At 40.8% G+C, this 22,219-nt stretch overlaps 1 protein-coding gene across 5 annotated transcripts in view; it reads left to right on the forward strand.

Moving 5' to 3' along the window:
- The first annotated feature begins 248 nt into the window (after positions 1-248).
- The window catches only part of STAT4 (signal transducer and activator of transcription 4), a 95,709-nt gene continuing 73,738 nt past the window's right edge, over positions 249-22,219 (forward strand). For 4 of the 5 annotated variants that reach the window (XM_032405966.1, XM_032405994.1, XM_032406003.1 and 1 more), the window contains exons 1-3: positions 7,439-7,553; positions 10,250-10,378; positions 11,694-11,838. In XM_032405966.1, the coding sequence (XP_032261857.1) occupies positions 10,251-10,378; positions 11,694-11,838 (273 nt within the window). In that variant the 5' untranslated portion in view covers positions 7,439-7,553; position 10,250. Of the gene's footprint in view, positions 283-7,438; positions 7,554-10,249; positions 10,379-11,693; positions 11,839-22,219 lie in introns of those variants that run through there. The other variant, XM_032405975.1, reaches the window with a different exon arrangement.

Here is a 22,219-nt window from a genome sequence, read left to right on the forward strand (position 1 = left end):
TGTTCCCTGCAAGCTTTCCGTTCAGCTTTGGAGGCAGAGAGTGAAAATGGTGGTCTCCCAGTCTCCGCCCCGGAGGAGCCGAGAACTCGGGGTCCCGCTCCTCAGTGAGCCCCCAGAGAAAAGCAGTCAGTCACTCCCGTCTCCCCGGTCTCCAGCCTTGCTCCGTGCTCACCCAGGCTGTGACCGAGCGTTTCTATCTCTGGCACCCGACCCTGTGTGGAGTCTCCAAACCCAGCAGATCCCTGCGGTGTGCTCCCGCACCTCTCCTCCCGGGGGAAGAAGGTGAGTCTCCCTGGATCTGCCGCTTGTTGGGTCCCTGCTGGAGGAGCAGTGGCCTGACTGTGCCGCGGATCACGGTTTATGGCAACCCCGAGCTGAGAGCCCGTGCCTGGGCTCCGTCTCTGCAGCCGGCTTCCCTGCTCCGATACCTGGGAGCTCTGCCGCATTCAGGCACCCCCGGACTTTCTGTGACCCCGAGGGTCCTGAGACCACACTGTCCTGCGAGGGTTTCACCCCCCCGCTTAGCCACCGGAGTGACGTCCCTCATCAGTCGGAGCCGACTTCTAAAAGTTCCGATTTTGTGCTCCACGGCTCTATCACTTGCCGGTAGCGGCTGACAGAGGCCCCCTCCCCCGCCATGTATCCTCCCGAATATCGCCTCAGATTCACTTCTCCACATCTCCTACCTTCCAGAAAGTGGTCACTTTTCTGTTCAGAGAGTTGCTGCTATTCTTTTCTTCGATCTCCTGCGGAGTTCGTAGGTGTTCAGAATGGTTTGATCCCTATCCAGCTGAATTCCTGAGACCAGACGAAATCCAGGTCTCCTACTCCTCCGCCATCTTGCTCCGCCCCCAACGTGTAGTTCTGATCCACTCAATATTCAATTCTGAGAAAGACCAACATATGAAAAATACATTAAATGGAATAAGGTGGTTAACTGACCAGAAAAGTGGAATTTTTGGGGAAGAGTCTACAATTCAAATATCCTAGCCTGCTGTTGAAACTCATTTTCCAATTTGTGGCTCAGCAGAAGCAGTCACCTTATACACAGTATAAGCAAGATGCTATAGAACCACATAATTTGCTAAATGGTTTGGAACTCTCTTGGCAATGTGGCCACCATCATGACACATGCAGGACTTTTAAATGCATGGCTAACTGTCCATATGTCCCAAGGGAAAGCTGGAGAATCAGAGTATACGCATCATCTTTAATTAATAGACTATACAATGAGCCTCTCTATTTTGGGATTCGTGTTTAGGTCCTTAAACTTACTTCTCCCGTAGCTCTCTGAGACATTTATTTCTTTTCTTATATAAGCAGATAAAATTTTTAGTAAAGCCAAAAGATTACAAGTGTTTCTGGAGCCAGACGGTCCTGAATTTGACTCTGGAAACTGCCCCTTACCATCAGCTTACTGTTTACCAGTCCCTCTAGTCTCATGAAGCCTCATCTCTTTGTCAGTTAGAAATAAGAATGATACTTAATGCTGTGGAGCATGGTGAGGATTAGGTAAAACGATGCATGTAAATCTCAGTACTTTGTCTGGCATGGAGTTAGAGCTGCTGAAGTGCTATGATTGTTGGAAAGAGCGATGGGTCTTGTAACTTGCAATTATCCTGACGTGGCAGTAGAGGGAGTACCGTTGTTGGAAACTGGACTTGAGTATACTAACAAGATGGAGATTTAAAGCCATTTGTAAAAGGCGTTGTCTCTGTTCTGCTGGAGCTGGAGGGGCCTGCGTTCAGATGAGCTAAGACCCACGCCAGACCGTCTTGTCCCAATTATCCTTGCTGTCCTGCTCGTTTGATACTAACATGCGCTCCCGTCGAATTCAGTATGTCTTTCTGTATGTACACGTTCCCTTGTCCAACTTCAAACTCTAACTCCCCCTGGTTTCCTTAGGACACATTAGAGAGGAAGCTTGGATGGGACAGGTAAGGTGCTTCCACAAAAATGAAAACGAACAAATGTTTATATTCTTTGTACAAGCCTTGGGAGAAGGCGGAGCTGGCTTACAACCAGCATCAGGGAAAGTGATAGCCCCTTCTCTTCCCTCGCTGACTCCCACCCAAGCAGCTCTGCCTAGACATGATAGAAAAAGCAGTCAAGAAGGACTGACTGAATCCTCTCTGCCTCTGATCTACAGATGTGAACCTGCCTATCTCAGCTGACCTCTCTTCATCTCCACTTGAAACCCCATCTGTAGAATGAGGAAAGAAGGGAGGAGGGTTAACCGAGTCACTTTCTTTTTTTTTTTTTTAAGATTTTTATTTATTTATTTGACAGAGAGAGACACAGCGAGAGAGGGGAACACAAGCAGGGGGAGCAGGAGAGGGAGAAGCAGGCTTCCCACTGAGCAGGGAGCCCGAAGTGGGGCTCAATCCCAGGACCCTGGGATCATGACCTGAGCTGAAGGCAGACGCTTAACGACTGAGCCACCCAGGCGCCCAACCGAGTCACTTTCAAAGTTCCTCACGACCTGGTTATTATTATTCTATTCATAGCAGCTATTACTGAATGTTTTCCCTTATCTCAGTCCTTACATTAGATCTTTGAATCTTCCCAGCAATTTCATGTGGGATGTAATGTCCCCATTTTTACAGAGTTTGAGGCTCAGAGACATTCAGTAGCTAATCTGACTTTGTACACCTAGAAAGTGGCACAATCAGAACAAGAATCTGTTTTTCTGCAAGTCTATAATCTGATATTTCCACGTTAAGATGAGACAGAAAAAAAAATTAGAAATAGGGATTTAACTAGGGCAAATTGGGCATCAGTTATAGGGGGAGAAGAATCTGTTGTGATCTTTGAGTTTGGTAAACTCAAAGGGATTTCACTTTAACGTGCTTTTCTTTGGTTTTCTTCCTCTTCTCCTTCTCCTTCCTCCTCTTTCTTCTCCACCCCCCACCCCCCCCCTCCTTCTTCTTTGTTTTTGACTCTAAGGGACTGATGAAGCCAGGGTCAATGTAGGGCCAAGAAATTGGGACCTGGCTATTTAGACTTGATTCTAAGAAAGAAAAGTGGGCATAGAGATACCTGTTCTTAGAAGCCTGGCTCAGTTCATGAAATAGGAAGGTAGAGGTTTAAGGCAGATGCTTTAACCAAAGAAAAAAGTGTTCATTTGAGCACAGATTCCCTCATGATATACCACTGGATAAACTGACTGTGGTGGATAAGATATGGTAGACAAAACAGAGGTTTCATAAATGTCTGCGGAATCTGGGAGGTAGTCCCCAAGACCTTTTTTAGGAAAAGCCACCTGTCTGTGAAAATAAAACTTTTTTTTAATTTTTTTAAAGATTTTATTTATTTGAGAGAGAGAAAGAGAGAGAACACAAGCAGGGCCAGGGGCAGAGGGAGAAACAGACTCCCCACTGAGCGGGGAGTCAGACATGGGGCTTGGTCCCAGGATGCTGGGATCATGACCTGAGCTGAAGGCAGACACTTAACTGACTGAGCCACCCAGGTGCCTCAAAACTATTTTTATAATAATAATGTTTTGCCTTTTCACTCTGTTGACATTTGCACTGATGGTACCAAAGCAATGGTGGGTAATGTTGGTGCCTCAGCATGAACAAAGGCAGCGATGCCAAATTATTCTAGAAGTCATTGTACTCTTTACCACCACACATTTAAAACTGTTTAAATGCCAGTTTAACTCAATAACGTTCTCAATGAAGCAGGAAAATTAATTTTGTTAAATTTTAAATTAATGTCTCGTAATATTCTGTCATAAAATGAGAAGTATACACATTGAGGTATGATGATTGTCTCAAAAAAAAGCACTTGTGTGATTGTCACAAATCATCATTCTTACTTGGAACAATGACTTGACAAACTATGGTTATTCAAACTTGGGTATCTGGAAGACACTTTCCTGAAAACGAACAGGGTGCAACTGTCACTTCAGGAAAAACACTTGGCAATGTCTGTTTCCAATAATAAAATTGGAGTTTTCAAGCAAAAATTAGAATTTGGAAAACTTGCATCCTCCCTCTGAGCTTAACAATTTCCCGATACTTAAAAACACTTTTTTTTAAAAGATTTTTTATTTTATTATTTGACACAGAGACAGAGATAGTGAGAGAGAGAGCACAAGTAGGCAGAGTGGCAGGCAGAGGGAGAGGGAGAAGCAGGCTTCCTGCGGAGCAAGGAGCCCACAAGGATGTGGGGCTCGATCCCAGGACCCTGGGATCATGACCTGAGCTGAAGACAGTCACTTAACCAACTGAGCCACCCAGGCGCCCCTAAAAATACTTTTCTAATGAGATCCGTGGTGATATTAGCTAATACGATTTTCTGATTTGTATGATAAAGTGTGTCAGCATTTAGAAGACCTGTGTAATTTAGTGGATTCATAGTTTTCCAAAACACCAATATGTGATACTACAAAATCATGTGTGGGTAAAATTTCCATTTAAAATACAAGATATGCCAACAGATTTTAATGTAACAGTATATTTAAAGCTTGCTGATGGAGTTTCACATTCCACAGTGCGCCAACCCTTAAAAAACTACCACTTATTGAGTTTTGTTGTCGCATCAAAGAAGGATAGCCACATTATCTGCAAAGGCTATTAAAATGCTCTTCCTTTTCCAATTACGTATCTGTGCGAGTCCAGATTTTCTTCAAATACTTCAACCAAAACAATTGCAAAAGATAAAATGCAGAAGCAGATATAAGAATCCAGCCGTCTTTTCCCAACCTATACATTAGAGGTTTTTAAAAATGTAAATCTATGCCACTCATTCTCACTAATTTTTTTAATTTTTTAAAAAATGTAACAAAAACTTTTTTTAAAGATTTTATTTACTTAAGTAATCTCTATATCCAACGTGGGGCTCGAACTCACAACCCTGAGATCAAGAGTCACATGCTCCACCAACTGAGCCAGCCAGGTGCCCCCTCACTAATTTTTTTATATAAGAAATATACTGTTTTTCATTAAAAAATGTTTATTTTAACACATAATGGGTTTATTCTTATATTTTTTAATGAGTAAGTATTTTAATTTTTTTCCTCAGATTTAGTTTTAATACTGTAAATATGAATTTAATACAGAATAGTAGTACACAAAAATTCTTTGGAGCTGTCAACAATTTTTAAGAGGATAAAGGTGTCATGAGATCAGTTTGAAAACTGCCGAGGGAGTCCCGAGGTGAGGTCCTTAAAAGGAAGAAGAGAAAGAAGTCTCTGCTTTGTATAGCAGGCACTCAACAGTTGAGTATAACGATGATAAAGACAGGCAAAACCAGTATGACTAACACTGGAAGGCAGGAAGTGAAAAGTGCTAAATGAGTGGTCTAGATCTGTGCTAATAGGGTAGCCACCAGCCACATGAGGCTATTAAACTCTTGAAATGTGGCTAGTCCAAATGGCGATTTCCTGAAAGTGCCAATTACACTCCAGACTTCAGAGATTTGGTATGAAATAAGGAATGCAAAGCATCTCATTAAAAATTTTTATATTGATTATATGCTGACATGTTAATATTCTGTATTATTGGATTATTTATAGCATTGAAATTAATTTTGCCTGTTCTTTTACCTTTTTTAATGTGGCTACTAGAAAATTTAAGCATGTGGCTTGCATTTTATTTTTCTTGGACAGCACTCATTTGGATGGGAAGTGTGATGAGAATTCAGAGCAGGAAAACGTTGCTGTGGGTTGGAGTCATCAGTGAAATCTTCACCAAGGATAAGGATTTCAAAAAAATTAAAAAAGACAAACCAAAAAACAGACTCTTAACTATAGAGAACCAACAGAGGGTTACCAGAGGGGAGGTGGGTGGGGAGATGGGTGAAATAGAGGAAGGGGATTAAGAATACACTTATCTTAATGAGCACTGAGTGACATATGGACTTGTTGTCTTGTTGAATCACTATATTGTACATCTGAAACTAATGTAACGCTGTATGTTAACTACATTGGAATTAAAATTAAATTTAGAAACAAGAGGGATAGGATTTCAGTAAGTAGACAAATGGGGGGAGGAAGCTGCAGTTGAAGGGAGCATCAATACTGAAATAGGAGAGTTCATCTAGGGAGCAGAACAGATTGGTCTGCCTCAGATCTTGGGCTCCTGGGTAGGGAGTGTGTGTGCGTGTGGGGGGGGGGGGGATGAGGGGAGATTCCAGGATAGGTTGGGGCCAGATTGTACAGAATTTTGAGTGCCAAGAATTTGTGGACTTTTTCAGGACAGATTGCTTCCCCAGAGAAAACCAGACTCTGCCCCATAGCTTATGGGATAACCCAAATTAGGCATTTTCTTCAGGTGGGGACAGAGTAGCAGAAGCTCCTGGAAACTGCCCAGTGAGCAAGCAGCCAAGACTAGGCCTGCCTGACCAGGGAATAGAGTGATGCGGAGTGTGACTTTGGAGTGAACCGACTTATTTTTGTGTGTGCGGGAGGGACAGGGGTGGTGAATTTAAGCACGTGATCGTGCTAATAATGTCAGGAGGGAGAGGGAACCCTGGGTAAGTGTACCCGCTTGATGACTGATCTGAGAGTGGGAAAGCAGACCTTTACCTTGGTGAATTGCTGAAGACTCATGCATAAACAAATTGAGTCATTCTTTCTGCCTCATTCAGTCTATCTTCCTTTATTTTTATCTTTATTTTCCTGAATCTTTAGTAGAACTTGTGTGTCGAGGGTTAACATCTAGCTTGGAAGAGATGAAGTCAAAAACCACCAGGGAGGGTGTGCAAACCCCTGGCCTCTTATCCAGGGTCAGAAGCTAACTCATTGAGTGACTCTGGTCACCTCTCTGGGCCTCAGTCTCTTCAGATACGAAAGAGGCATTAGAATCAGATGAGACCAAGGCTCCCTCCAGCTCTGTGATTCTAGAACAGGCCCATGTCACAAAGGGAGAAAAGCATCCCATAGCAACCAGGTACAGGGCTACTGGGCAGGTGGGAAGGAGGATGCTGGGCTAGTAAGGGCAGGCGTGAGTAGCCCGCACAGGAGCTGGCCCGAACCTTTGGGTGAGGCTGTCCTCCTCCTAGTGAGCAGACCCTGCTGGAATTGGAGCACGGTGAGATCTAAGAGTTTGATATTTTGGTCCTGGCACCCCTATCCCTCCCAGGGGCTGGCTCACCAGGGTGAGTGGAGCCTGAAAGGAGGAAGCCAGGAATTTACCTCTAGGCAAGTAAGTCTCTGGGGGGCGAGGGGGGGGGGGGTTGTCTCAGATTATCTGGGAAACCACTGAAGAAAAGTGTGTGTAGCCCCCACCTACCCACCCACCTCCTGACGCCCCTGGGCCCCCGGCAGTTACAGGAGTGATTGGTGGGGATGAGGAGAGGGCGCCCTGCAAAGGGGCTTCGGCCTGATTGTTTCTGCTCTTTAGCATTTCTAGAATAGAGAGTGGGTGGGACCCGACTCAAGTAAAGTCCCAGAGACGCTAACACTGACGCACAGGAAAGCCTCAAGTGGGAGGAGAGATGCAAATCCCCTACTGACAATGGCGTCAGCGGCTTTGTCCTGGGGACTGTGAAGGGCGATTCTGACTCTGGACTTGACACCAACCTGGGACCTGGGCTGAGAGAGCCAGGTAAGTAGGCAGAGCACACCTTCGTGTTGCTTCTCCGGAGGAGCACGGGCCAGGAAGTGCTTATGCAGGATGCTGCTGAGGCTGTGCTCTTCACTCGGTGCTGTGACAGTCGCTTCACTTTAGCTGGTGTGAGGATGGGTGATTCGACACAGCGTCCGACTTCATGATCCAGAGACGCGCTCGGGCACAGGTCTCTCGGTGAGACTCGGGGGCTCAGCCCCCACATCTGCCCGGTGGGAGGGACACTTGTGGCTGATGCGGAGGTGTGTCCTCGGGAAGTGCTGAAAGTGAGCCCCTCTTCACTTTCTTAGCTTCTCTGAGCTACAGTGCCTGACGTTAGATTGAGTACCTGGCTTTCAGAAACAAGTCCGGAGCTGGGGTAGCCAGTGGCTGTGGCTTTGATGAGAGGGAGTGGTATTTTAGGGCATATCATCTCCATTGCAAGCTGCGTGTCCCAGAGCCAGCGTGGCACTCTCAGCTCCCAGACAGCGTGACAAAATGCCCCTTTATTTAGGGGCATTATTTAGGGGCATTATATTAGGACATTCAAAGAGAATAGACAGGCACTCAATTTTCAGAAGAAATATTCCATAGTTTTCTTGTGATGGGAGAATGAGCCCTTAGAGAGTGAGAGCCAAGAAGGGAGCTAAGGATGACTAAAGGCATTTCTAGAGGCTTCAACAGAGAAGAAGGTCCTTGGACTCTACACCTTATCCTTCCCATCTTCAGCCTTAAGTTCAGCTCTCTGGAAGGTAGACCCAGGTCCTAGGAGTAATTTATCTAACTTTGGGACAAGTTAAGCCCAGTTAATTCTTAGTTAGAAAACAGATTTTCACCCAAATCATAGCAAGGATTTAAGAAAAGTAGTAATGACGATCGTAATGGCATTTTCAGCTCATGTTCTCTCACCATTATCTAGAATAAGTTGACAGGGATATAGCAGGACAATGTCATTATAGCATGGGAACAAATGTTCCAAGTCTGTGATATATATATCTATATATATCTCCAGCATCTGCAAAGACAACTGTGTCTGGTTTCAGGAGACCTCAGATCGGTCCTTAGGAGCTGTGCATCTTGGGTAGGAGTCATTTTGCTTACTTGTCACGCAGATTTTTTTTTTTTTCATTTTTAAAGTTGGAGTAAAACTTACTCTCCACCTGCCCTATTCACAACCACATCAGAATTGCCACTCATTTAACAAGCACTTACTGAGACACTCACAATATACCTAGAATGGTGCGTGTAAAGGTCTTCAAGATATTAAGTGATATGAAAATAAAACATTATTTCTTTTCCTGGTTCCTTTCTTTTAGCAAAACATCCCCCTATTGATTTAGATCAGGGAAAAGGTGCCCCAGAATGGTTCCATTTGAAACCTGAGGAATCCATATATGAAATATATGAAATCTGTTATCATGACCTTCTGTAGGCAAAAGGAAATCTTAACTTACCTACAAGATAGGCTGAGATATTATGGTGATTAATCATGTAAAAGTTTTGTTCCTTTATCTAAAGTTGCTGATAAAACTCTCAGAACTTTGACTTTGGAAAAAGTAAAATACTGTAACTTCAAGATGTCGTATTGATCTCCCTGAGTTAGGAAATGTTTAAAGCTGCTAAATTGGTGAGAATAGGATAACGTGGGGGAAACACATATTTTTGTTTTGTGAGAGGCTGCCAAATACATATCTAGTGTGGTTTCTTCCTCAATTAACCTGAGGGTTTAACCACTGTCAGTTGCATACCAGAGACTAATTAAAAGTTGACTTTAAAAGCTCTGCCCAGTCATAGTGAATCATCATACGGAGAAATATAAATATGTATTGATTCAGAGATATTTTGAACTGAAAGAATTAGAGCCCACAAAAATGCATACATGAAACTCTTCATAAAGCTAAGACCAAATTTGACCAGAGGTCTAGGAATATAAGTATGACTCTGGAAGCCAGACAAATCTGAAATAAAGAAAAAAGGATTGGGCAGTTAGACATACAAGAAGCTTTTATTGGGTGCTCCTCATACAGAAAGTCTAAAGAGGTCTGAGAAGGTGCAGTTGAGTATGTTTGCCTTCAGGTTGCTCAAAGTCAAGAGTGCAGATGGAGCAAGGGATAGGAAAGGAATTTGTTGAGAACACAGATTTGTGTGATAGATTGGAGCTGTTGAGGGGGAATGAAAACTTTCTGGAGAAAGTTCTGGAGTTCCTATTAGAGCAAAGCAGGACATGGTTTGGGGATAGAGAACTTTTTTTTCTTTAGAAGGGATGACTTAGGAAAAAGCTCAGAATTTTTATCTTTGGATTGAAAACATTTCTCTTTACTGTTTTCTTATATAAGGTGACTATAAAAGAAAAATTTTTTCAGTTACTTAACTAATGGACAACATTGTCTTTGAAACCTAAGAGAGGGGTGTGGCTCAGTCAGTTAAGTGTCTGCCTTCGGCTCAGGTCATGATCCCAAGGCCCTGGGATCAAGCCCCACATCAGGCTCCCTGCTCAGTGGAAAATCTGCTTCTCCCTCTTCCTCTGCCTCTCTCCTGCTTGTGCTCACTCGTGCTCTCTCTCTCGCTCTTGCTCACTCTCTCTCAAATAAATAAATAAATAAATAAAACCTTTAAAAAAAAATCTAAGGGAAAAAAACATGTACCACAGTTATTAACATTATTTTTAAACTCTAATTTTACCTCTTCATTTATAGCATGTCTCAGTGGAATCAAGTCCAACAATTAGAAATCAAATTTTTGGAGCAAGTAGATCAATTCTACGATGACAACTTTCCTATGGAAATTCGACATCTGTTGGCTCAGTGGATTGAAAATCAAGACTGGTAGGATCAAACATTATTGTATTTTCCCTAGACGTTGATGTACAAATGCGTTATGCTCTATCCCTGTGGATTTATTCTGTGATCTGCTTTTGACTGAGTAGGTGACTTCTTGCCGATAAAGAATTTTCTTCAAGGATTTGGAAAGCTTCTTCGAAGGAAGAGAATCATTGTTCTTTCTGGTTTCATCGGTTGTAGATGAAAACTTAAGGCTTCTAGTGCCTTGGTTTTTTTGTAAGCCCAAATCCCAGTAATTTCTAAATATTAAAAAGCCAAGAAGTAAACCTGTTGTTTATCTCAATTTTCAGTTTACAGATGCAGTGTAAATAATTATTTTTTCTTATTATGTTTTATAATCATTCTTTAAAGCTCTATTTATCATGCACAATAATTTTTTTGCTTTGAATAATCCTCTAACTTTTTATTGTGATAAAATATATGTAACATAACATATGCCATTTTAACCATTTGTAGATATATGGTTTAGTGGCATCAAGTATATTTACACTGCTGTGCAATCACCACTGTCCATCTCCAGAATTTTTTCATCTTCCCATAATGAAACTCTGTCCTCATTAACCAATAGCTCTTCACTCTCTGTACCCCAGACCTGGCAACCACCATTCTATTTTCTGTCTCTCTGAATATGACTCTAGGTACTTCATGTAAATGGAATCACACAGTATTTGTGCTTTTGCGGCTGATGTATTTCCCTTACCATATTTTTTTCAAGGTTCATTCATGTAGCATGTATCAGAATTTCCTTCTCTTTTTAAGGCTGAATGATATTCTATTGTAGATGTGTGCCACATTTTGTTTATTCATCTGCCAGTTAACACTGGAGTTGTTTCTACCTTTTGGTTATTGTGAACAAAGCTAATATGAACATTGATGTGCAAATATCCATTCAAGGTCCTGCTTTCAATTCTTTTGAGTATCTACCCAGAAGTGGAATTGCTGTGTGTAATTCTCTGCTTATATTTTGAAAAATCTCCATCCTGTTTTCCACAGCAGCTGTACCATTTTCCATTCCCACCAGCAGTGCACAAGGGTCCCAGTCTCTCCATATCCTCACCAACACTTATTATTTGGGGTTTTCAGTAATAGCCATCCTAATAGGTATGAAGTGGTAGCTCATGTTTTGATTTGCATTTCCCTAATGATTAGCGTCTACTTTGATGTGTACGATTTAATTTGTAAAAGCCTTTAAATGCTTGTCACTGTGGAATAGATTGATCTCTTTTAAAATTAGTATGGTAAAAAAGTAGACATTCTACTAAGTTGTTTCCTGCTGTGTAATAACAGTTTTGTTTTTTAGGGAGGCGGCTTCCAACAATGAAACCATGGCAACAATTCTTCTTCAAAACTTGTTAATACAACTGGATGAACAGTTAGGTCGTGTTTCCAAAGAGAAAAACCTGCTCTTGATACACAATCTAAAAAGAATCAGGAAAGTCCTTCAGGTGAGAATGCATTCTACTTTTTCAAAAATGTTTGGATTTATGTGTCTTAAATTCAGCGAAAAAATCAAATCTGTACCCTTAATATTATTTTCAGTTCAGATTTAAGAGGGGAAATTTGAATTCTCTTATCATTTTAAATTTTATGCTCTATTTTATTTTATTAATTAATGTTTGTTTTTCGTGAAATTTTGAATCTGAAGTACACTGTAAGTGGGAGGGTGTGTGTGATTTGCATGTGACTATTTACTAGTTATGTTCAAAGTTGACAATGCTAGAACAGGGATTTCAAAGATAATAGGTTCATGGCTATCCCCCAGTCCTCTCTTGCCTCTCTCTCTCATGTAACAATTTAGTTAGTATTGTTTTCCCATTTGTAGATAGAGGCATCATGGTTGTATGTATCCTTCCAGAGTTGGTTCACAACTTACCTCCTCCCAAAGCGTTCCTTGGTACTCACTAGCCCCTAGCTCTGGGTCTCTAGCCTCTAGCTCTCCAAAGTTTCGCCCAGGCAAAGCTCTTCCGTCTGTGGTCTGGGTTCTCACAACACCTGCAACACATCTGCACCATGGCACTTAGTATATTCTTCACCAGTGGGATTTCTGTGTGCTTGTCTTCTCCCCAAAACTGTGGACTTTAGTATGCAGCCTTGAATTCCCAGTGCCTACCATAAGACTGGATATAGTAGATGTGTAATATTCATTGATTACAGGGATGAATGAATGAATGTAGTGAAACAAGTATCCAAAGAATTAAGGGCAGGCTAATACTGAGTTAAACTCAGAGGTGCTAACATACATAACGAACTCTGAACGTGAGCTGCTGTAATATTTCCTGAGTGTCTATACAATGTATTAGACAACATGAAGAATGCATGTGCCATTTCTCAGTGAGGCATTCTTAAAATCCCAAAGTTACAATGAATACATTTTTAGAAAATTTCACCTAGACTATAATAGAAATGTGCTGGAAGTAACTAACATTTGTGGGAGGGGCGTGTATGTTGTTTTTCCTATTGTATGGATTGCACTGAGCCATCTTTGCCCTTGTAATCCCCTACAGGTTTGCAAAACACGTGGCCCAGGTAGGAAAATAGCTTGTTGCCAACAAAACAGGATTTTTCACAGCATAAAGCAAGCAGTCTCTACAGAGATAAGACATTTAACCTTGGCTTTATTAGCTTAGGGCTCCAATCAATAAACCTAAAACAGGGGTGGGCATATTGCTACTCACAAGTCAAATGTGAGTAAGTCCCTGCCTGTTTTGAGGGCCCTTGACTAAGAATGGTTGTTACAGTTTTAGGTGGTTGAAAAAGCATAAAAATAAAATAAATACGTTTGTGACATGAAAATTCCATGAAATTCAAATTTTTGTATTTTTAGTGAACACAGCCATGCCCATTCATTTACATATTGACTCACTGCAGTGACAGAGATTGGCCCCCAAAACGTAAAATAAAAATTTGTGTATGTGTATTATGTACGTATCAATCATATTTATCTGGCCTAGAAGCAAAGGTCCTACAGGTCACTTGGCTAAAGGGACACAGATGGATAAAATGAATGATGCACGGTATGTGGAAATTCTGAAATTTGAAATTCTCAAAATGTGACCTTGGGCAATCACTTAATCTTTCTGAATGCTCACATCTTTTCATGTAAATGAGGATAATCCTTATTTACTTTTGGGGATTGTAAAGAAGACTGGAGTTTTTGTTCTGGCAAAAAAATAGGCTTCCAATAAATGGTTTTTGTTGGTGGTGGGGAAAAGAACAGGATTTTCTTAGGAGAAATCAAGGGTAAATTTACAGCCCATTTGGGGGGAGGTGGAGATAAGATTTTGAGGGAGTTCAAGAACCTGCAGTAACTCTCATTCACATTTCAACTCAAGCAAAAACTCTTCTGTATTTGTCACTGACGCTCCAACATCTTATCTCTGTAGACCCCTCCCAACAAACTGCCCCAAGCTCCTCGACATCCCTGCCCCAGAAAAATAGATCTTCTTATTCCCAAACATACCAAACTCACTCTTCAAAGACTCTGAGCCTCTTTCCATGGCTAAGAATGCAACGCCATCCCTCTCACTCCAGCCCAGTTCCCAGTCATTCCTGGAGGACCTGTGGATGTCCCAGTGCGTCAAGGAAATCTTCACCCTCATCCTTCATGGAGCACAGGTTGCAAGATAACCAGCATCTCCTCTGTGCTGAATGTGTCTAAGCAGGTCACAAGCTCTTTGAAGTAAAAGCCTGACCTCCTTTTTTGACCTCCCTGCTCCCTCCGGTACCCACTGTGGTTCTCCTACAAACTAGGAACTCAAAAAACAGTTTGGTTGGTTAAGATATTTTGAACTGACAAAACACTTGCTCTTTCCTTCATTTTATAAGCTATACTTTTTGAGTATTTGTATTAATTCAGAGTTCAGTAAAAAATAGTAATAGAGAACATTGTCAACTATGGTTGTAGACCTAAACAAACCTGCATTTTATGTTTCTTTTTAATATATCATATTCCCATTATTGTTTATTTTTGTTTTTTTTTTTTGACAAGTCTTTTTGATAAAACAACACCCTCCGCTTCCCCAAGAATTAAAAGAGGAAAAGAACCTCCTATCAAAAGACTGTTGACATCGTGCTTATCCTGTTTGAACGTTTTCATCCTGAGATTTTAAATGCAATCCATGCTATTATAGCAAAAAAGAGCAAATGATACAGTTCCAGGGGAATTAAACCGGTGTAAGGCAGATTTATTTTAGTTCTTTACAGAGCAACTGAGTTCTCCAGTTTCAATATTGTAATTTACTCTGAGGTGGGAAGCAGTTGAACACTGATGTCCAGCTCACCTTTGCCCCTTTACAGGGAGGCAGCTTCAGGTCAAGGCCAGGAGTAAGGACTGCCTCAGGCTGAATCCTGGCTCTGGGATGCACTTGCTGTATAGCCCAGGGCAAGACGTTTACACCCTCTGGCCTCAGTTTCCTCAGCAGTGGGAGCAGAATCACACTCGTTCGTACCCCAGGGGTGTTAGAAGCATTAAAAAATTCTGAAGAATGTGGTAAGCTTAGGATTTGCTAAAAAGAAATACCTGCCCTAGATATTTCAAGAATGCTTTGCCCTGTTCCTGGGCCTTTTTTTTTTTTTTTTAACCAATAGACTATATTTTAGAGCAGTTTTGGATTTATAGAAAAGTTGAGCGGAAGGTACAGAAAGTTCCCTTATACTCCCTCTCTACCTGCCCCTCCCCAGTGTCCCCTATTAGAAACATCTTGCGTTGCTGTAGTACATCTTTTACAATTGATGAACCTGTTGTGATAACGCTATTATTAACTTATGGTCCAAGGTTATATGAGGGTTTACTCTCTGTGCTGTCCAAATCATATATCCACCATTTCAGTTTCATTGCCCTAAAATCTCCTCTGCTCTACTAGTTCATCCTTCCTTTCCTTACCCCAAACTTCTGGCAACCACTGATCTTTTTACTTTTTCTTTGTCCTGCATTTTCCAGACTGTCATATGGAATCATATAGTCTGGAGACTTTTCAGATGGCTTTCACTTAGTAATATGCTTTTAAGCATGTCTTTTTGTAACTTGAGAGCTCATTTCTCATTATTGCTGAACAATATTCCCTTGTATGGATGTACTATAGTTTGTTGATCAATTTTTGGCAATTATGAATAAAACTGATATTAACATTCATGTGGAAATTTTTGGGTGGGCAGGAGTTTTCAACCCATTTGGGTAAATACCCAGGAGCTTGATTGCTGGATCTTTGTTCTTGGGCTTTCTATCACAAGCCTCTTTTCCTACTTATTCATCTTCCTCACTGTATCTTTGCCTGCTCAGGCTGCTATAACTGAAATATAATTGATTGAGTGGATTTGAAATAACAGACATTTATTTCTCACAGTTCTGGAATCAAGGAAGTTCAAGGTGCTGGCAGATTCGGTGTCTGATTCAGCTTCCTGGTTCAGAGACAGCTGCCTTTTCACTGGACCTCACATGGCCCAGTGGGGAGGGAACTCTCTAGGTTTTCTTTTCTTTTTTTTTTTAATTTTATTTTATTATGTTTGTTAGTCACCATAAAATACATCATTAGTTCTTGATGTAGTGATCCACGATTCATTGTTTTTGCATAACACCCAGTGCTCCATGCAGTTTGTGCCCTTCTTAATACCCATCACCGGGCTAACCCATCCCCCCACCCCCACCCCCCTAAAACCTTCAGTTTGTTTCTCAGAGTCCATAGTCTCTCATGGTTCATCTCTCCCTCCGACCTCCCCCCCTTCATTTTTCCCTTCCTTCTCCTAATCTCTAGGTTTTCTTCTATAAAGATGCTAATCCCATTCATGAGGGCTCTACCCTTATGACTTAATCACCTCCCAGAGGCTCCACCTCTTAATAGCATCACATTAGGGGTTAGGACTTCAACATATGAATTAAGGAGACACAAATATGCAGTCCATAAGAAACTTCCTCTCTATCTTTCTCCCTCAGAATGACATTTAAAAAATTAAAGTGGGGGCACCTTGGTGGCTCAGTCGGTTAAGCGTCCGACTCTTGATTTTGGCTCAGGTCATGGGCTCAAGCTCCATGTTGTGGAGCCTGCTTAAGATTTTCTCTCTCTCTGTCCCTCCCTCCCCATGTGTGTATGTGTGTATTCTCTCTCTAAAAAAAAAAAAATTAAAATGGTGCTTATTCATAATAAAAAATTAAAGTAATACAGAAAAAAATGCAAAAAAAAATGTGAGATAATCCAAAATCTACTCCTACATATAACCACATTAATATTTGATGAGTGTCATTCCAGACATCTATATATACGTATGTGGATAGAAGGCTGCCTGTTGACACTTTGTACGCAGTGGTTACCAGAATTTTAGAAGTCTCCTGTGCCCCCTCTCCAACTCCACTCTGCTTTCTTCCCAACCAGAGTAACCACTAATCTAAATTTTGCATTTATCAGTCTCTTCCTTTTTGTTATAGTTTTACCAAATATGTCGGCATCCCTAGAAAACATAGTGTATAGGTTTGCAAGTTACTGAATCTTACATAAATGGGATCAAAGTATATTTATTCCTGACAATTTTCTTTCTTCACTTAATCTTGTTCCTAAGATGGATCCGTGTTGATGTGTGCAGCAGCAGTGTATTCATTTTCATTGCTACATAGTATTCCATTGTGTGAATATATCACGGCTTATCCATCTTACTGTTGATATGCATGTGGGTTACTTCTAGTATTCATTCACTATTTCAAACGATGTTGAGCTAAACTTGTGTGCTCCTTGGTGCATGAAATGTGCATGAAATTCTCTAGGATAGATACCTAGGAGTGGAATTGCTGAATCATGGAGTATGTACATCTTTAATTGCACTAAATAATGCCAAAATTGTTTTCCAAAATGGTGATACCAGTTTACACTCTCCTAATAGAGTAAGAGTCCTGGCTCCATATCCTTGTACATACTCGTAGTGGTCATATATCACATATCAATCTGGTGGTGTATCCATCTTACTTCTTCAGTTTAATTTTTTGTTCTTCTTCTAACTTCCTTATTCAAGTGCTTTATTTATTTTGAGCCTTTCTCTTTTTTCTTATAAATGAATTTAACTCTGTATATTTTTGAGAAGTACTTTATATATTTTAATATGTAGTGCTTTCACTGTTCATTTTGAAATAGTCCATAATTTCAGTATTGACTTATAATTTCTAGATAAATTTAAAAACTGTCCCACTAAAAATACATAGAAATGCTAGATAAAATAGAACAGATTTTTAATTACATAGGTAAGCTCCTCACATTAGAAGAAATTATAGAACCAAAAATGATTTTTTAACTGTAAGTAGGAGCTGCACTGGGGACTGTCATATATTCTTGGATTCTAGAAATACAGATCTCAAGCATAAAGGACATCAGAAAGAAAGAAAAGATCCCAAAAGTAGCAAGAGAGAACAAATATATTACCTACACAGAAATGAGAGACAAACTGAAAGCTAAATTTAAAACAGAAACAAGAAAGAGAAGAGTAGAATAATTTCTTCACAGAGCTGGAATACAATATCCATCAACTTAAAATTCTTTTTTTTTTTTAAAGATTTTATTTATTTATTTGACAGAGCGAGAGAGCACAAGCAGGGGGAACAGTAGAGGGAGAGAGAGAAGCAGGCCCCCCGCCAAGCAAGGAGCCCGATGCGGGGCTCAATCCCAGGACCCTGAGATCATGACCTGAGCCAAAGGCAGACGCTTAACCCTCTGAGCCACCCAGGTGCCCCCATCAACTTAAAATTCTATACCCAGCTAAATTATTATGCAAAATTGAAAATTCACCACACAGATACTACTGAAGGAAATGGAACACAGATGTTAAGCATGCATGGTAAAATTTCAAAAGTACCACTACAAGTGAAAATAGAGTGCAGAAGAAATTAAAAGAATAAAAAAAAAAAGATTTAGAATCTGTAAAAAAAAAAAATTGAAATCCAAATAATGTCTATTAAATGGACAAAACTCAGCAGTTATTAGACAAATTGTGGATTGCCTCTAAAATACGAAATAACAAAAGATGATGAGATCAAAGAGGTGTGTGAAAGCTGTCTTGTAGAGAAGCTTATTCTGAGAGTAATGGGAAGCCATTGACAGGTTTGAGCAGGGGTGTAACATGAACTGCTCTGTGTTTTAAAAAGCTCCCTCTGGCTGTTAAACAGACTGTTGTGAGTCAAGAGGAAATTGGAGAGACCTATTAGAAAATTCTGTTGATTTTTTTTTTAAATTAACATATTGAAAGGGTGCCTGGGTGGCTCAGTCGGTTAAGTGTCTGCCTTTGGCTCAGGTCATGATCCCAGGGTCTTGGGATGGAGTCCTGTGTTGGGCTCCTTGCTCAGCAGGGAGCCCGCTTCTCCCTCTCCCTCTGTGTCCCCGCCCCTGTTCCTGCTGTCTCTGTCTCTCAAATAAATGAAATCTTAAAAAAAAAAAAAAGAAATTAACATATTGAAGTCTTTTCCTGTTTCTATGGATTTATCACCACTTCCAAACTTCAACTTCAGAAGCTTTGGCTTTCTATACCTGTTACTATGCTGTGGGGAGCGTAGATACAAGACAATGTTGGTGAATTAAACTTTAAAAAAATGATTTAAAATATCCTTCTTTGATCCACTTACTGTTTTTCATCTTGAAATTTATGGCGTGGTTTTCTTTTTGTTACCATTTGCCAACCAGTAAATGAATTCATCTCTTCATTTTCATACTTTCTGTGTCACTTCATGCTGGGCTTGTCTTTTATAAATATTATATAGCAATCTTATTGTTTGGTCAACAAATATTGAATGAGTCCTTACTGTGTTACCAGTCACATTTTAAGCACTAGAAATGCTATTGGAGGAAGTCATGAAGCTCACAGTCTAAACAATTCACACCTCCTATGTTTTGTTTTGTTTTTTTAAAGATTTTATTTATTTATTTGACACAGAGAAAGAGACAGCGAGAGAGGGAACACAAGCAGGGGGAGTGGGAGAGAGAGAAACAGACTCCCCGCTGAGCAGAGAGCCCGATATGGGGCTCGATCCCAGGACCCTGGGATCATGACCTGAGCCGAAGGCGGCCGCTTAACTGGCTGAGCCACCCAGGCACCCCGATGTTTTGGTTTTTAACTTAGAGGAACTTCTATGGCCATTCCTCAAAACTTAGTGTTCAGGAAGTAAGGGGAAGCAGGCTGATAGAAAAAAATTCTCCATCAATTAGAAAGCTGTGTTCAGGGTTTTGGCGTTAACTCTGTGGTTAGCGATCCCACCACCCACCAGGTATTTTTCACTGACCAGGGTAACGATTCTGTTAATGAGAGTTTTAGACCCCACAGGTGAAGAGACACAAGTGTAACCCACATCTCACAAATTCTGCTCTCTGCATCACCGTGGCCTCTTCCTCAGAGGGTTTCTCATTTGGGTTTGCTTGAACAAAAATATGGGCTGGAGCTGAAAACTCCTCGAAAGTTGAGCAGATGGTGGATTCCTTCTCACCCAGGCTGCAAAAATCCTATTGTTGGTCCCGAGTATCAGGTGAAGTGAGATTTTTAACATGACAGGGTGGAGGATTAGAAATATTTTTGCAATAGGAAGGGAGAAAAAAAAAAAAGCTGCTTTAACTGCTGATCTACTCTGAATTTGCCAGATCTTACCCTTTAACTCCTGCTACTTTCTCAGTTCACTCCTCTTCCTTCCCCTCTGTATACCACACGTAAAGAGAAGTGAAGGGGTGACCTCAACTTATGACCTGAAAACAACCCGATATCGCCACTCTGTGTTAACTCTGAAAGAGCTGAGTGGAGGGTTCAATCGTTCACCTCTCCTGCTGCTCATGAGCTGGAGCCAGTTTGTCTCACTCCACGGTTATTTCCCCAAGTCCCCTGCACGCACACCTCGAATCTGTTTTCATCTGAGATAATTACCGGGTGCTTATTTCTCAGAGGCTTAAAGACCTGCATATTGTGCTGTTGAAGATGGAATGTGAATTACTTGTCGAGATTTTGTTTGCTGCATAATTGGGATAGTCAACAGAAGGCAGATGGTGGGCATTGCATTCCTTGTCCTGTGCACATCACGCTGGAATGGAATCCAGCATGATCAACTCAAGATCCTACCCACCTGAAATTTCATTCATGAATCATTTTGTGTATATTCCTCCAAGCCTTTCTCTTATCGTATCCAAGGCTGCCTGGATTGTCCTCCCTCCTTATTGTCTTCTCTACCAGTTTATTACTTGAGTCCACAGTGATTTGTCCTTTCTCTGAATTCTGATTCTCTTTGACATGTATGCCAGAGCTTCTTTATGCTATAATGACTTTGTGTATCTTAAAAAAAAAAAAAAAGAAATTAATTAAATTAAAAGAAATTTGTGTATGGTGCACATATGTTTTTTTATTCCAAATGACAGTTTGGATTTTTGAGAGTAGGCTCCTATAGTTTGATTTGGGGTATACTGTATCTACTCCATAGATATTTGTTGACTGAATATCGGTTCCATCATATGAATTTTAACATCAGGCTCTATTGATTGCTGAACATACAAGGTGACGAGGACATAGATAAAACCCTGATGTTCAAAAAGCTTGCAATTTAGGATGGAGACAAAAGTGCAAATAAATACTTATGATGCAGTGGGGTAAGGACCATGGGAGAATTATCTACAATCATAATTGGCAGAGTTGGGAACATCTGAGCTGATTCTAGAAGGATGATTCAGGACTGTGAAGAGAAGAGAAGGGAAGAAAGGGAATCATATACAGAGAAGAAAAAAAACAAGAGTAGGAACATAATGAGAGAATGCCTATCCTCAAACAAGCTAAGCACTCAAAGCATTAAAAGGAGGTTATAAGAGGATCTTGAGTGCCATGCTGAGCTGTTGGGACTTCAGCAATGGGGAGTGATCAAAGGTTTTTAAGCCAAAGTGTGGTGTAAATATATGTTTTTACTGAAAACATATCCAGAGCTAGTTTTCTCTCTAGGACGACCTGCCCCTTATCTACTATAGGCTAAGAAATATTAGAAAATTCTCCTAAGGTTGAAAGTATTTTCTTTTCTCATTCCTACCCCTATATTTCCTTTCTTCAAATTATTTGAATTTAGAGAACTGAGCCAGAGACTGAATACATTTCATTTTTCTTAACACAAAAACTAGCTGTCGTGTGCTAAAGGAAAACAAAAACTGAACTATTCAGATGATGAGAAGTCAAGTCCAACCCTTGGTTTGGGAAACAGGAAACCCACAAAATCTGTCCAGGAGCTGAATGGGAACTCCACACACACTGATGTGGCCTGTGAATCCACTGGCCTGGTGGACGGTAGCAGAGGTTTAGAGAGGAGCTGCCAACCCCAGAGCGAGCAGCTGCAACCAGGAAGAAAAATGGATTCCTACAGCCCATAGTGTGATGACTAACCATGCCATTGGGAAAGTGGGTCGAGACACAGATGTTAGCTGAGAAAGAGGATATGAGGATGTTTAGAGTCACAAGTTGACTTTTATTATCCTGTGGTTTCATTTGCTAGGAGTGTCATGGTGGGTGTGAAGAAAAAATTGGGCAGATACTCATTTTAAAAGTAGGAGAATTTTGTCATTCTGCCAACAGTTTATTTTTTTTGAAGTTTTCTATTTTAGTTAGTTGTCCCTATCACATGAAGATGAAGACCCATAGGGAAGCTGTCTATACTGGTCTGAATCCATTATGATCTGGAGGCTTTCCAAAAAGATACTTAACCAAGACCAAGTAGTTCATAAAACTTGTTACCTTAAACATTTGCTTTGTGAAACACTTTTATGTACATTGTGCAGAAGATGGTTTAATAAACAAAAGCATACAAATTGGAGCAAAAACAAATCCCCTTGTCAACAAGTTAGAAAC

This window comes from Phoca vitulina, unplaced genomic scaffold (genome assembly GCF_004348235.1).
Source record: "Phoca vitulina isolate PV1807 unplaced genomic scaffold, GSC_HSeal_1.0 scaffold1, whole genome shotgun sequence".
NCBI classification, from domain to species: Eukaryota; Metazoa; Chordata; class Mammalia; order Carnivora; family Phocidae; genus Phoca; species Phoca vitulina.